This window comes from Furipterus horrens, unplaced genomic scaffold (assembly GCF_987537825.1).
Source record: "Furipterus horrens unplaced genomic scaffold, mFurHor1.1.pri manual_scaffold_5, whole genome shotgun sequence".
Taxonomy (NCBI): domain Eukaryota; kingdom Metazoa; phylum Chordata; class Mammalia; order Chiroptera; family Furipteridae; genus Furipterus; species Furipterus horrens.
Genome location: NW_028327175.1, coordinates 75,729,250 through 75,745,538, shown reverse-complemented (window position 1 = coordinate 75,745,538; position 16,289 = coordinate 75,729,250). Strand labels below are relative to the sequence as shown.

Genomic DNA, 16,289 nt, shown 5'->3' with positions numbered 1-16,289 from the left:
CTAGAAGAAAGAGAATGCCCTTTGGAATCAAAAGTATAAGCTTTCCCCTTTTAACTAGTTTTGGATAAAAAAAAAAAAAAAAAAAAAACCACAACCAGGATTCAGATTGAAAAACATGTCCATGAAAAGTCTTCTGTCAAAGGAAACAATGTCATAAGTACTGTTAAGAATTCAAGCACTTACCCATTTATAGTCCTAAGCAAGATTAGGAAAAGAAATTTATATGAACAGAAGAGTAGTGGTTCAGTGCCATAAGAGCACCATGAAAAAATAACACAGCTGGAAGCTGCCCAGGTTCCACCATTCACACACCTTCTTAATATTTATAGCAACATGGGCTCAACAAGATATTTAACTGTAGAATGACCACTATTTTGATTAATCTCCTGGACAGGTAATCTTCTAACTGTAACCTTATGATAAACCCCAAGTTTATAGAACATTTTAAAGTGTTTGAGCTATAAATGAAGTCCCCAGCCTTGTATGTAGTAACTAATATACTACTATAAACATTATTTGGCTTCTTTTTGGAGGGAAGGCTTCAGACTAGTTTTCTCCTTGCAGCATTGGTTCAATTAAAATAATTTTAAGCCCATTCTGATGCAAACCACATGAAGCTGAGATCTCCAGTGGGTTCTGGCTCTTATTTTATAAGTCAAACTTCTTGCCAGGCCCCTGGTGCTCTTCATTAGGCCCACTTGGGTTATCTGATCCCTAAATACCAAAGGTTTTCATTTCACACACATCAAAACCTGCTAAATTATATAAGATAGAGAGAGATTGTTGTTTGGTCACCTTTGTTTCTTTAGTATGACCTGACACATGGTGAGACTTTGATAATGTTTGTTGAACCTCATCTATTAATTTAACAAGCAAATGCAAGAAAAATAAATGAGAGAAAAATTGTGTGTGTGTGTGGGGGGGTGGCATAAAAAGACAGAAGGAAAAATGAGAATGAAAATATATTGAATCTAAAAATTTAGAGATAAATATCATATAGCACAGAGCTGAAAAGCCTGGTAGGGTGTGGGCCGAATTTGCCTACAGAGATATTTTGGTAGGCCTGGATGGTATTAGAAAGTTGTTTTCCAGCCAACTCTCAATAACAGAAAAAAAAAAAAGTCCAGAAGATTTCACACTGAAATCATCAATGACAATAATAAAAACTCCCCTAAACTACTAATTGCTTAAAAAAATTTTTTTACCCCAAATACTGGATCTTCCTATTCACATATGGAAACAGCGGGAGCTGAATTATGGCTTCTCAGTGGGCTTCATGTTATGTTCGTTCACCACAGATCCTCTGGTCACCTAACTTAAGTATTTGCCCTTGAACCTGACCGATCTCCCTCAAGTCATCACTCTCCTCAGCCTTGTCAACATTTGAGTTTTTCATCTGCTCTCTCCTAACTTCCTTTCTTTATGTGTCAATAATTGATAACCAGAGGTAAAATGATACAACTGTAACACTTGAACGCTTCTAAGTCTAGCGCAAGGCCCCCTTTACTGTACCAGTTGCCAGCAGGAGGATGGTGGGAGTGAGAGGCAAAGAAACAAGTTGTAAAGGGTCAATGCCAAAGAGACAATTCCTGCTTTTCACTTCTGTATCATTACCATGGGTGACAGTCAACCTCACGTAGCCACAGCCCTCTGCTGGGCATCCGTACTTCATTCTAGTCCTTATTCTCACTGCCTCTCGGCGGAACACTGGGGAACAGGACTCACTTCTTCCCATTAAAATGCCTTCCTGTCTAGTGTCTCCCCACCTCGGTTTTTACCATCAATATTTTAGATTTTAAAGCCTGATTTGAAAATAAAAACACCTTCTAAAAAAATTAAGTTATATTGCATGTAATCTTTCTTTATCACGTCTTTTTAAATCGATTTCACTGAAAATTAAAATGTATTTTTTCTCTAGTTCATTTTTTATTTAAAAGAAACTCTTGAGTTAAGCCCAAGAATCTATAGCTGTGCAAAAGAAAAATTTAACTAACATAAGATTATAAAAACATTGGATCAAATTTAAATCAACTTGTCTCTAAGGAGTTTTGAATGAGAATAAACAATTATTTAACTTCTAAGGGAAAGCTTTATAGATCTGACATGAAAAGTCTTATTGCCATAGTTAACAGAAGTTTTGCAAATCAGTGTCTATATAGAAAGAAAAGTCATAAAAGCCAGAAACATTTTCAGGAGAAAAAGACAGTAGCTGCTGGCACTCCAACATATTTCCATGCAGTTTTAACCCTAGAACTACGCTCTCTTGTCAGTTATTGATTTAAACCATGAGTCCCAAGAACTGGTATAAATCTTGACATCTTAAATTGATATTAAAATCTTTTTCCCGAAAAGTCTAGATATTGGGAGAATTCTTTGCTTTAATGAACTGTTATCATTTCATTCAATCAACTGGTAATTTTACTTACAGGATGTTTACCACAGGCAAAGAGGCCCTGTGGGACACAGGGAGATGAAATAGACAAGTCGCTGGAATCTAATACAGGGACTAGAACATGCCCATGGTGACAAGGCAGTAAGCAATAATTGCGCTAAATACAGTGGCAGTGTGCTATCACAACTCATTCATTTATGCATTTGGGTATCCATTCATACAACATATTGGGTTGGCCAAATAGGTCCATTGTTTTTTTCCGTAAGATGGCTCTGTAGCACTTAGTAGTCTTCAACTTCATTTGAAACAATTTTGTTAGGTTGTATTGTGACAGCTGTCATTAACAGCATACATTAAAAAAAAAAAAGCTTATCAAAACTGGTGAATTTTTGTGCAGCCATTTTAATACTGAAGATGGAAGAAAATACACATTTTTGGCATATTATGTTTCATTATTAAAGAAAGTTAAAAAATAACCGACATGCAAAAAAAGATTTGTGTAGTATATGGAGAAGGTGCTGTGACTGAATGAATGTGTCAAAGTGGTTTGTGGAGTTTGGTGCTAGAGATTCCTCAATGGATAATACTCCATGGTTGGACAGACCAATTGAAGCTGATAGTGATCAAATTGAGACATTAATTGAGAACAATCAACATTATACCACATGGGATAGCCAAAATAGTCAAAATATCTGAATCAATAGTTATTGGTGAAAATGAAAAATGTGTCTTTTATTTTATAAATAAAACCTCATGTACTTCTTGGCTAACCCATTACATTGGGTGGTTCCTCTGCCAGGAACAACCTAGAAGCAGAGAGCTATACCCCCTACTTTCAGGGAGTTTACTGTCCAAAGGAAAAGACAGACAATGATCCAGTAATTACATATATGCATGAAGGAGCCATGCATGGATGAGGGAGCCTAGAAGAAAGGGATCTGATCTGCTCAAGCAGAAGCAGTTGACAAACTGAGCTCTGATTTGAACTAGAACCAACTTTCCTGGGCAAAGAGGATGAAAAACACATACAAAGGTGCTGTGGGGGCATGGTGCAAGAGAAGTACTGAGAACCGAAAGGAAACCACTGGACCCAGAGCAGAAATAGTGAGAGTCATGCTCAATGAGGAGGGAAGAACGGCAGGGTCCATATCATGAGGGGCTCTGTAGGTCGTGGTAAGGTTTGGGCTATTATACTGAGAGCAATGAGAAGACATCAGATGAGCAACGCAGGGGGCAATGAGGTTAGATTTGGTTTTGAAAAAACAAAAACACTCTGCTTCCTAGATTAAGGAAAAAAACCATGGCAGAAAGAGGAGAGCAAAGCGGATGTATAGGCTAGATCTAGGAAATGCATGATGTTAGTTAAGATTAGGGTGTTCGAAGTAAACTAGTTTATAAATTTGAAAAAGTTAGGCAATGAGATAGCCAAACCCTGGTGACCGGTCTTGTGAGAAAAGGGCTGGTGAGGGAGGAGTGTCTACGAGACATGACTCCTAGGTGGCTTGCATTGCATAGAAGGTAGTGCCAGTCACCAAGAGAGCGAACACTGAAAAGGGTCAGGTCTGGCGGGTAGGGAGGTCATGAGAGTGATTTTCGATCTGTTGAGCCCTAGATGCCCTTAGACATGTAGGAAAAAATATCAGGAACTAGATAGATGGGGTGTACACTTGTGGGTTCCATCTGCATAGAGGTGGTCACCAAAGCCACAGGAGAAGGAGGGATTGCAGAGGGAGAACATATAAGAAGAGAAAGGGATAGGACAAGCCTTAAGACCTCTGATACTTAAAGGCTAGAGACTATAAGAGACATAGAGAAAGAACCGCCCAAGAAGAAGAAAGAAAACCTGTTGAATGTGGCACCATGGAAGCCCTGGCTAGACAGTGTTCTAAGAAGTGACAATGGTCAGTGTCCAATGTTGATGAAAGGTGAAGTGAGTGAACAACTGAAAACATCTGCTGCATCTACACTGGCAAGAGTGCATGATGGAGGCTACCGCCAGACTGAAATGAATTAAGTGTGAGAGGGAAGTTATGAAATAACCTCATCTCATAAACTCTGCCTCAACAGGATATGGGAGATAGGGCAGTAGTGCAGGGAAATTGGAAATGAGAGTCTGAGTGAGGGCTGTTTTCTGTTTAAGTTTTAATAGAAGAAACTAGTGTTTAAAAGTGAACAGAAAGGATTTCCTATGAAGGACACAGATGAATGAGGAGGAAGAATACCTAGTAACAGGATCCTGAGGAGAGAGATGAGACCAAGTTCCAAGGGCAAGTGGAGGGACTGGTGTCCAATGAAAGGAAGGTAAACGTTGCTCCTGTAACATGAAGGAAGAAAGGAAGGGTGGGAGTTGATGCCTGGTATTTAGAACAGTGGGCAATGCCGCATGGCTGTTCTCTCTATCAAGTAGACAGTGAGGTCACTGGCTGGAATAGTAGAAAAGATTTGAAATGGTGAGTGGAGAAAGAGGAGAGAGAAGGAAGAGAAAGACAGCTATGTCTAGGGCCACCTGAGATGGTAATCAGTAATTTATAAAGGACTCTGAGGTACACTTGAAGAAGCATATTGTCAGGCTGGTTCATATCCAACAGAGTTTTGGCCAGACTTTAACATGGAATGCTGCAGTTTTGCTTTGAAGATTGAAAACTGACCAAGACAGACAAGTAAATCCATTTTCAATAGATGAATCTATGACAAGAATAAGTACACTAAGGTTTCAAATCCATTTTACTAATCAAACTTATTCTCCTAAATATGTTACTAAGCTTTACTCTTTAACTCAACTCTTTCAAAAATAATTTCAAGAAATTTCACTCGAGGTGATTCCTTTATTTTTTTAATCTACATAAAAAGAAAAATATTAAAATGACCTAAATGCAAGCCTTACCATATATATATATATACTTATACACACACACACATAAAATACGAATGTATATTATGTGTGTGTGTGTGTGTGTATGTGTATATATAAAACTGAACTTCTCTTTCTTGTGAATATAGGATAAATCTATTATAAATATATCTCAATACTGAGAATTGTAAAAAATAAAAAGGCAGAAAGTCATAATTTCAAATTGTGGGTGACAAGTTATTTTTTCCTACCATATTCACGACAGTTCTTTTTTCTAGTAGTATTCGAAATAAATTAGCTGTAATCTTGTTATCAAGGACACCTTGCTCAAGGCCACGATTATCATCTTGCATGAGTCTTCGATCCATGATAACTTCAATCTGACCTATGAATGAAACAAAAACACTGGCCAGGGTTATTTAATACAAACATTCATTGAGGATCGTGTGAGTACAGGCGTGTTCTCGATATAAATGTCTCTCCTCTAGTCAAGGACACAGATCTATACAACCCACAGTACCATGGGCTTTTCCTCAATAATGGCTTAGAGTAGCCAGTAAAAATTCATATTACATGATTTATATTTCTGCTTTTCTGCATTAATATCCAGTTAAAAACACATAAGAAATTTAAAACAGGACAGATCAAAATTAAAACTTTAAAAAAAGAATTAATCTAACATTTAAAAAAAATTTTAATCTAGAGTTAAATTAAGCCTCCAAAGTTTTTGGTGTCAGCATTTGGAATATAAAAATGTTTATGAGGTTCACTACAAAATTAACATCTCACATGGAGTAATGAAACAAATACTGATGGGCAGGATCTACAGAGGATTTGAAATATGGCTTAGGTCACTTGATATGCAATGATTCTCTGAAGAAGCCTGGGATTTGGTAACGCCTACCATAAATCCCTTCCCTCCCTGAGATTATGTGAGCGGCATCACCACGCTCCAGTCTCCTCTAGCTCCAAAAGGGGTCACATGTGGTCCCTTCATTTGCTGTGCAATAATACCACATCTCCTCTAATTTAAATCATAAGCTAATCATCAGGTTATGAGATTACAAACTAAAAAGATAAACCAAAAAAAGAAAGCCAGGCTTATTTATATATATTTGAGATTATACTAAAAACAACAAACAACAACAACAACAACAAAAAAACCCTTAAGTTATATACTTTAAAAACATATGTATATTCAGAAAAATTAATCCCTGCCTTTTGTCATCTAGTGGTTATGGATTGAATGATGCCTTCTAACCCTGTTGTCAAATCTGTTGCCCCCAGAATACAACAAGGATGCCAGCCTGTTAAACCAAGCACGCCATTGTCCGGGGACAGCCAACTGACCTGGAGTCTGCACGATCCTTCCCCATGTGGGAAGGCCACCCCTCTGCTCCACACCCCCACTCTTATTAGGGATTTCTGGACCCAAGGGTAGGTAGGACGACGACCATGTCCAGCTTGAAGCAGCTAGAAAAGCAGGAGACCATCGCCCACTGTCCTCTATAAGATTAAAAAGGGTCTAAAGTCTGAGGGGGGGGGGGTGTTAACATTTTTTATTGTTATAAAAAATCAATTAATGAAGTAATTCTAAAATAATGGTAACACAGGAAAGGGAGAAACTGGAGAGATTGCATGCAGGAACCATGGACATGGACTGGGGAAGGGAGGGATTGCTGGGGGAGGGGAGTGGCTGGCGGCAGGGAGCAAAGGGGAAAAAAACTGGAACTATTGTGACAATATAATCTATAAAATGTAATAAAAAATTAAAAAAATATATATATATGTATATTCATCCATCCATTCATTCAAATGTGTAACTTATTAAATGATCATTCAGCATAAAAGAGCAATGAATAAAAGATTTAATAACTATTACTCTTACATAGTCAATACAACTCTTCAGCTTCTTTCTTCTTAGTTGGGGTATCCCGTACATAAAATGACCAGCAATGGTTAGAATTTTCACTGTTACGACTTCCATATGTTAGAAGACAACTGTCTAGAACTCGCTCCTCGGGCATTGGGACTAATTGTCTCCATGTGTGTGAGGATGATTAGAGTTTCATCACTTCACACCCAAATTAATACATCAATCTCGTGGCAATTACTAACTCTTCTGCCTGCTTCCAATTGTTAGTCCATATACTAAGTAGCAGTAATCATTTCCTGGACGGTACTCAAATTATTTTTATGTTTGTAGCTATTCAAACTCCAGGGTATCTGGGTGTCTACAGCAGGGGCAGAGGTTATGTTTATCAGGGAAGTGAGATAATTCTGCTTGGTTCATGACTGCCTGAGTCCTCATGACTCATCCCTGCTCAAAGCCCACCTTTGAGAATTTAAGGCAGGGTTTAAAAATGAATGGGTTAAGGGTCACATCTGGCACAAAGATGTTTTATGTTCTGATATTGAAAAAGTTAAGTCAACATTTACAGATTGGGCAACTTCACAGAAAATTCCAGATTTCTGGGCTCTTCAAAAACATTTGGCAACACTGGGCCCCTTTCCTCACGGAGACAGTGTACAATGTACTGGCACTAAGCAGTGGCCGCCTCACTGGACATGGGGAATATGCCCTCCAATTTGCTCAGGTCCCACCACCCCAACCGAATCCCTGACTTGAGGACATTATTCTTTTTATAACTGCGTTAATGTCTTTATGGCATGACTTCATAACTTTGGCTAATAAAGGGCACAAAGAAAAATGAGAAGTAGTATGTGTTTTGTGTGTGTGGAAGTACAAAATGTACATATATGCCTAAAATAAAAAGTGGGTTTGTGTCAAAGGATGCACCAGGCATCTGCACTTGTTTATTTGCCTGGCTCCTTAAGACACTTATCTAAGCAACACTTTGCATGTAGAGAAGGGCAACTGATGACCTGTAAATGATAATTAAAATAATGTATCATACAAGACAAAAGTCTCACAACTGAAACTTTTTCAAAAATTAGTCTGTATCTACTATTTTCTTTCTCCATCTCATTCTCTCTTTTGGAATCCTTAAATTCGTGTCTGTCACCTCTTTGTCGCTCCGTCTGTATCCTCTACCCTTCTCCTTTCAGGTGGTAGTGTAGAAGAATGTGATTCAGAGGACCATCATTTGGTCATTTGAACTGTAACCTTCCACCTTTAGAAACTTAAGTAAGTTATCTGAGGTTCTGCATCCATTTAATCACTCAGTATAATAGCCCATTCTGCAAACAGCGGACCATCAGGAGAGACAAATTATCTTGAAAAAACAATCAGTTTCACAGAATTTTAGGTCCCTGTTCTTCATGGAAGATTGAAGAAATCCATCATTTAACGCTGTTCTCACAAAACATAAAATTAACTTACAGTCTGGCTCTCAAAAGAAAGCTGGAGACTGAAGATGATAATACATGTGACCCACAGAAAAACCATATCCTTGGAACTGAAATTTATGGGAGAAAAAAAAAACCTAAACAATACATACCACTTTTCAAACTCGAGACACCTAGAGACTGAGCAGACAGCAGAGTCAAGCGATGCTCGGAATCCTGGATGTAAGCCATTGTGGTCATCGGGTAGACATTTGCTTGAAGAGGCAATTTGCTCATTGTCATTCTAGGTTGAATCTATAAGACCATACAATTCTCTTTTTTAAGAATAAATGAGTGGTATTTACATATGTACTTTAAAAAATTAGTATTGACTATAGATGACTTTTTCCTTCAAAGAGAAAAAGGCATAGCTTCCTTTCTTGTTCAAGGTTAGAACTCATTTAAAATATAAAACATTCTTCAAAACAATATGAAAAAAATTGCAAGGATCTTAGAAAATAATTTTTAAGAGAGAGAACTTGTCCAGATTTTTAAAATAGGCATTCCTATTTAAATTCAGAATAAATATCCATAACAAAAGTCTTCTAGCTCTCTAATATTTGCATAAAAATTATAAAGGTATTAAGTATTCATTTCTCATCTAAATCTAACATACTGCTTTTGTAATGAATACTTAGCATAATAGCTCCTTATCCTCTTTCAAGAAATATCTCTTATAATTCTTCTTCTAATATCAGTTTTAATAAATACCCTAGATCTCCCCATCAAATCCTCTAACATATTACATTATAATAATCAAATGCATATTTATATTTAACAACTATTCAATGCTTACTGTTCTTGCATGGTTTCAATGTAGACAGTTCCAAATTCCAATTTTTTCTGTCTAATACCTGAATGCATGCAATACAACGCTAACTTTAGAGACTCATTCAAACATCAGGGAGACACATCAGAGACTCTGTTTTCAGGAATCTTATTCATACTGCACAATAATGCCATCTCTTCTTTTAAACTCATAAAAGTTTCACATGAAACTCAAGCAAAGAAGTTAACATAATAGTTAACATGTACTGGGTACCCATTAACTTCATGCGCAGTGCTGGGAACTTCACAGTAAGATCTTGAATCTTCACAACTCTGCAGTATGTCTTTCATCTTACTGGTTGTACTGAACAGTGTCCCCACATATTCATGTTCACCCAGAATCTATGAATGTGATTTTATTTTGAAATAGGGTCCCTGCTGATGTAATCAAGTTAATACTGGATTAGGTTGGGCTCTAATCCAATGATTGCTATCCTTGTAAGAGGAGGAAAATTAGGACACAGAAGGACACATAGAGACACAAGGAGACGGCATGTGGCAGTGGAGGCACAGACTGAAGTGATGTGCCTACAAGGCAAGAGTACCAAAAGTGGCCTGAAACCACCAGAAGCCAGAAGAGGCAAGAAAGGACATTTCCCTGGGGCATCTGGAGGGAGTGAGGCCCTGCTGACACCTTGATTTTGGAGGTCTAGTGTTCAGAACTGTGAGATGTGTTTGTTGTCTTAAGCCACCCAGTTTGTGGTGATTTTTATCACAGTCCCAGGAAATTAATAAACTGACGATGAAGCAACTATAAAATGTTTAAAAAAAATTTTTTTTTAAATAAGCTAGCTTGAGAGAATTCTCCATTTCTCCTTTACAATCCTGATCTTCCCAATCCAATTAATGCATATACTTATAAAAACGATATTTAGAACTCACAAGTGGGTAGCTGTTACTCTTACTCCCTACATGTAGGTCTAGAGTTCTAGTCTTGCCCAAGTACCACTCTTTCCAAAGCTTAAAAGTCTATTTTAAAAGCAGAAATATTTAGGTTATAGACTTAAAAATATTTTCCTATTTATTGAAATGCTTGATCCTTAAAAAGAAAATTCACATTTTTATTCATTTTTTACTAAGTTTTTTCATTCATATATACACCCACACATACAAATAATTCCTTCTGGTAGATTTCAAGAAAAGCTTTTCTTTTATATACAAAGAAAATGAATCACCATAAAGCAGGGGTTTCACTTGAAAACCAAACAGCTGTATGAAGATTAACATGTTATTCAAAATGTATGTTGCGATTTTTATGCTTTGGACAAGGTTTAAATTTAACTTTTGCAGGAAATCATGGAAGAGAAAATTATCACAATCCTGTCCACTCATCCCAGTTAAAAATCAGACAAAGTAAAAACATTTGTTGTGAAATTATTTATATTCATAGCCAGAAATTTCTAAAATGTTAACATCTCAAAAAGATGCTGTTTTTAAAAATATTGTTTTAAAGATATATTGTCACACATATACACCTTGAATACAAAGATTCAGTAACAATCAAAAAAGCTATGTTAGAGGCCTGATAATCTAAAAAAAATTTATAAATCAATTTTCTCATTACTATTTCAAAAATATTTGATTAAATGCATAGCTACTCGCATTCCTACGTAAATATGTTTGTATTGTATGTCTATGTACACATATGTATGTGTATAAAGGTACACACAATGCACCCCAATTAAAAAAGGCGAAAGGTTTTGCCAAAATTTAAAGGAGTCCATTATTAGATTATACATTTAAATATATAGAGAGAATAAGCTAAATATGCATAGGTCAATTCCTTAAGAGGAAAAAAAGATATAATCCATCAATCCCTACCTATGTTTCCTTTCTATTAGGTAAATTCACATACATTTTGACATCGATGTATTTAACATACATTAATAGTCACTGAGTTTTCCTTTGAAAAAATAAATTCTTACAAATAGACGATCTACAAAATACTCAGATAATTGTCATAATTTTGGAAATCTGGTTAATACAGAACCTACAAGTAGCTGTTAAAATTTAGTTTAATTTCAGAAATAATTTGCAACCTTAAGCATATTTTTCAAAGGATCCAAAATAAACTGGCCCATTACTATATATAAAAGTTATGCACTAACATTAGCATTACTTAGACATTTTAAAGGAAAATTACCTGGTATCCATTTAGGTCTGTATAAAATCTATTTTGGCTGTTTATACTAGAAGAAATTGTCATTGCAATCTCACGGTTATGTTCTTTTCGGATGTCCACAATATTGGAAACTTCCACCGACTGTCCTTCTATTCCTAAATGTAAAAGAATATGCACAACAGAAGATTAATTAATTGCCCCTTCTTCTTAAATATCCTATCCAGAACTCCTTCCAAAGTTATATTTTCCTGTTTTCTATCTCCTATCTTATTTCTCATATGCTAAATATGTCACACTTCACCTTTTCTTTTTCTAATATCAGATGGTAGATAACATTTATTCAGAAGATACAACTTAACAGAAGGATGAAGAGGTTGGTGGAGATAAATGTAGAAGAAATATAACATGCAAATGATTCTCCAATGAGTTCTAGAGGGGAAAAAGAGGACATTAAATGAGAAAAGGTCAGCCCCATTGCAGGTTGTCCACCTCTCGCCTGCACCGCCATTCCCCAGCAGAGCCATCTGAGCCTACTTCATCATTGTCTCCTTACACACTGGAAATTATGAGCAGTGACATTTATACTCTGTTGGTTCAAGAGACAGTGTGTTACTGCCCATGATTTATATCTAGGAAAAGAGATAGGAGATCCAAAGAGATGACTTATGGCTGAAACTGATATTACTGTATTAGTACTTTGGGGTGTAATCTGGAGAGCTCCCTAGATGTTAAATCAATTTTAATTGATATTGGTAACTCTTAGGGACCCTTGTTATAAAGTGATTCATTTTTCCCTTTGCTATATAAAGCAGAGGATAGCTTGAAGAAGTCCCAGATGTGTCAGACATTTTTTTTTCAGGGGGGCAGGGGCATTAAGCCTAAAGTGTTTACTGATTTCCATTATGCTCCCCTAACTGCATTGTCAGATCCTCAGTGAAGCCTTAGGTCTATTTCGGATGGAGAGAGGAGTCATGAAGAAACCCAACACTCAATACAGATTAAGTGTTTATAAGAGATCTTACAGGATCTTCAAAGAAGGAGAGCAATTAAGAAAATGGTCAGAAGAGGTAAGACTGGACCTACTTCTTCCATACAGCTGAAGTTTTGTGAGATCCTAAGACACTTACTGGACACTCACCTGCCGTTGTTACTTATTACCTGCTTCTCCCTACTCTTCACGCACAATCTGTCCCTCTGGGCTGAGAACCACCACTCTTTAGACAGAGGGCTATGAAAGGAAAAAAATAGGGAGGGAAAGAAGGGAGTAAGGAAGACTTTTTTTAGAAGCCAAGAAGAATTCCCAGAGCTTACAGAAGGTGACAGGAAATAGAAAGGAAGTTTGAATCTATGGGATTTGTGGAAAAGAATGTAAATGCAGCTGGTCCAGATGCTATAGATTTATATGAAAATAACACTGGAAATTATAAAACATAAATAATAATATGGCAACAATATTAAACAGGCTGAAGGATTTTCAAAATGTTCATATAAGTTCTTTTCTGGTAGATGTTGCTCTTCCAAATCAAAAACCTCAATGAGAGCTAACTTCAGTTCCTTACTCTGTTCAGAAAGCTGTTAAGAGTATGGTCTGCATAGGTCGGGGGGAAGGGGTGTCTTTCTTTCCTTCTTTACGGACATAATCTGGATCACTAACCTCTGCCAGTTAGACATACACATATATTTCCTTCTGAGAATTACCACAAGAACTTGCCAAGATAGCTGAGGCCAATATATCTCCACTATTATTGGGAAGTTACAAAAAAAAAAAATCACATACACTGATGACAGAATAACAGTATCTTCTTTGAACTAGGAAATACATTACTTTAAATGCAAATGTTCATTTCAGAATGCTTAGATTAACCATCATATTGATACAAAACAAATGAATTGTATATTGAATTTTAATAGACAAGATTCAAATGAACCAAAATGTTTCAAACACAAAATGTAGCACAAGGGATGACAATACTAATATAGGATAGGGGAAGACAGAAGGTGACAAGTAGTCTAATCTACTGAAAGCATCTGTAGGGTTTTTAGCAGTGCTTTATGTATTCTCCACTCTAGATTGGATAGTCTCTCAGAGGTCAACAAAACACACAAAATGTATTCCCTTTACATTCCCTTTGTTAATAAAGTCTTAACAAAGGAGAGCATCATTAATTTCAAGTCACGTATCTCTGGAAAATACTTACAGAAAACATGCCGCAGAAAATATTAATAATTTCACATTACCTCTAGCAATAATAAAATATTTCTGTTGAGAAAATCATCTTTCTTATATTCAGTATTATGCTCAGATACTGTTGCGGCAGCAAATAATTAAAGCTCCTTTAAAAGGAGCTCTATATCCATTCAAAATTCAGCAAGACATAAATTAAATTCTGTGCCCAAACAGACTTTTAAAATAAGAACAAACCTAATGTATGTATATGAACAAATCAAATAAAACCTGTAATGGTAATAAAAGCCAAGAGGTATCCCTGAGTTCTCAAAGATAATTTATTATTTTTAAAAAAGAATATGTGTTAGGGAGAGAGGGGATTGTTAGCTTGTTCTGTGTCAAGAATCCCCTAAGGTTTACATACCACGCCATTCCCAAAGAAGCTCACAGGACTGAGGGGTGAACTCCCTGGGAAGCAGGGGCACAGACCCACTGGTTCCAGTGGTCTGCTGGGCCTTCGCAGTATGTAGCAGCAAAAGGTATTTTTACCAAAGCGGTTCTACCTGAGCATGAACGGCTAGGGCTTCAATCCTGGGAAAAGAAAATAGCGCCTACTTCATAAAGGTAGTCCATGGCGGGGGCAGGAGGGTGATGCCATTTCCAGGTTTCAACAAAGAAAAGTAAGTTTCCTCTTGCTGCTTTAGAGGAGAATGAAGATTGTTTATCCTTATTAACACAGGCAATGTTAAATAAGAACAGAGCCAGTCCATAGGCCAAAAGCTATAAAGGAGCCCAAAGAGTCTTTCCTCAACTGTATTTTTTCCTCCCTAGAGCCTGTTAGCTTCTCACAGACACAAACTATCTTTCTTATACACCATCTTTGCATTCTAGTTTGTAACAACGTTTTGGGCATGTAGTAGGTGCTGAATCAATATTAAACAGAATTAGTTAAGCTGTCCCTCGTCATGCAGAAATTAGCTGACATGGGAAGAAATGAAAAGAATGAGGGAGCTCTCTGTCCTGACAAAGAAAGAGCTGATGGAAAAAACTAATGCAGTGCTTATAGAGCATGATAAGATTTATGCTGAAAATGGGAACAAACACAGTACTATACACACACACACACACACACATACAGTGTGTGTACATATATACATATATATGTACATATATGTGTGTGTGTGTATATATATACAGTGTGTGTATGTATGAGAGAGAGAGAGAGAGAGAGAGAGAGAGAGAGAGAGAGAGAGAGAAACACAGGAGAGGACAGGTACCTGTTCTCTCTTGAGGGGTGGATAGAAGCCAGGCACAGATTCCAGAGAAATTTTATCTTACATCTGAAATGTGTGAAATTTTTTGTCAAGAGTATACATATATATTATATGTATTTACATACCTAAAATAGTTGTGAAGCATTCTAAAAGAAGAATATTTTCTAAGAAGGCAGAGGGAAGAAACAAAAAGTAAGCAAGAGGTTAGGGTCAGGCTAGGTTGTGTCACAGGCAACATGCTTTAGGAATGCAAGAGCCTCAGGGTCTTCAAGTTCACCCTCAAAATGACATTGGTCTCTTTAGAGCCATCTCCTACTGGGTGGATCAGGAAGGGGCAGACAGAAAAGAAAGGGCATTGCCCTGTAGACTTCGCTGCTTGGCAGCAGTCTTCAGGAAACCACGAAGGGTATTCCTGCGAGTGGAGAGAAAAACTGAAGGACAATTCTGACACATGCCCTATGTTGGAAAGAAGAGGTGGCGGAAACATCAGAGGGTGAAGATGACTGAGGAATGCAGATGGAAAGTCTGAGGTCACGGCTCTGCGCTGCCATTGACTGCCGTTGGAGAATCCTAGGCACAATCTCCTCTGCACAATCTCGTCTCCACCGTCACATCAGATCTGTCAGAACTGAGGAGTCTCAGTTGATCTAACCCTCTCCACCTTTCCAGATCACCTTATTCCAGTAGTTTTGATATACAAAGTATACTTTTCCAAGGAATAGACCTGATAAATTAGAATCCACCCTCACTACACTCAAATGGCTTAACAGTGAGAGGCAGCAGCTTGGGAGAAAAAGCAAAAGAGAGCCTCACTCATACCCAAGCAAGAATCAAATGCTGTTCTGTGGTACTCAATGTATAATTAAGACAAATCATTAGATCAAGATGGAATAATAACAAGTGGCCCATACTCAACTACGAAAATGAAAAGTGATGACGAGAACTGTTAAGAGAGGTGCTTAAATCTTCAAACAAAAGTTCAACTGGAATTTGATATAAGATATAAAAAAATCCTCAAAAAAACTAGCTAAGATTAAAAATAAGGTCTTCAGCAAGTGCCCTTAAAATATGGGATCTTGGGCGATAATGGTACCTTGTTATCTATATAATTGTTGTCCTAATCTCTTTTCTTCAGATCCGTTTCTGAACAGAGAAGGTGACTGAGTCATCATCACTTTATAGCAAAAGTAGGACAATAATAGCTAGCAAAAAAACAGAGGTTCTGATTTTGAATATCTTCCCTCCTGTTTTCAGAGTATTTTGTATTTAAATCATGAAAAATATAAAAATACCTTTCCCACTATGTA

The 16,289-nt window shown here is 37.0% G+C and overlaps 1 protein-coding gene across 1 annotated transcript in view; it reads right to left on the bottom strand.

Moving 5' to 3' along the window:
• Positions 1–16,289, bottom strand: part of MAN2A1 (mannosidase alpha class 2A member 1) — a 165,600-nt gene that overhangs the window by 13,910 nt on the left and 135,401 nt on the right. Inside the window, exons 17-19 of the mRNA XM_090276551.1 lie at positions 11,563–11,696; positions 8,705–8,846; positions 5,495–5,628 (exon numbers count right to left, since the gene is read on the bottom strand). Of these exons, the coding sequence (XP_090132677.1) occupies positions 5,495–5,628; positions 8,705–8,846; positions 11,563–11,696 (410 nt within the window). The remainder of the gene's footprint in view (positions 1–5,494; positions 5,629–8,704; positions 8,847–11,562; positions 11,697–16,289) is intronic.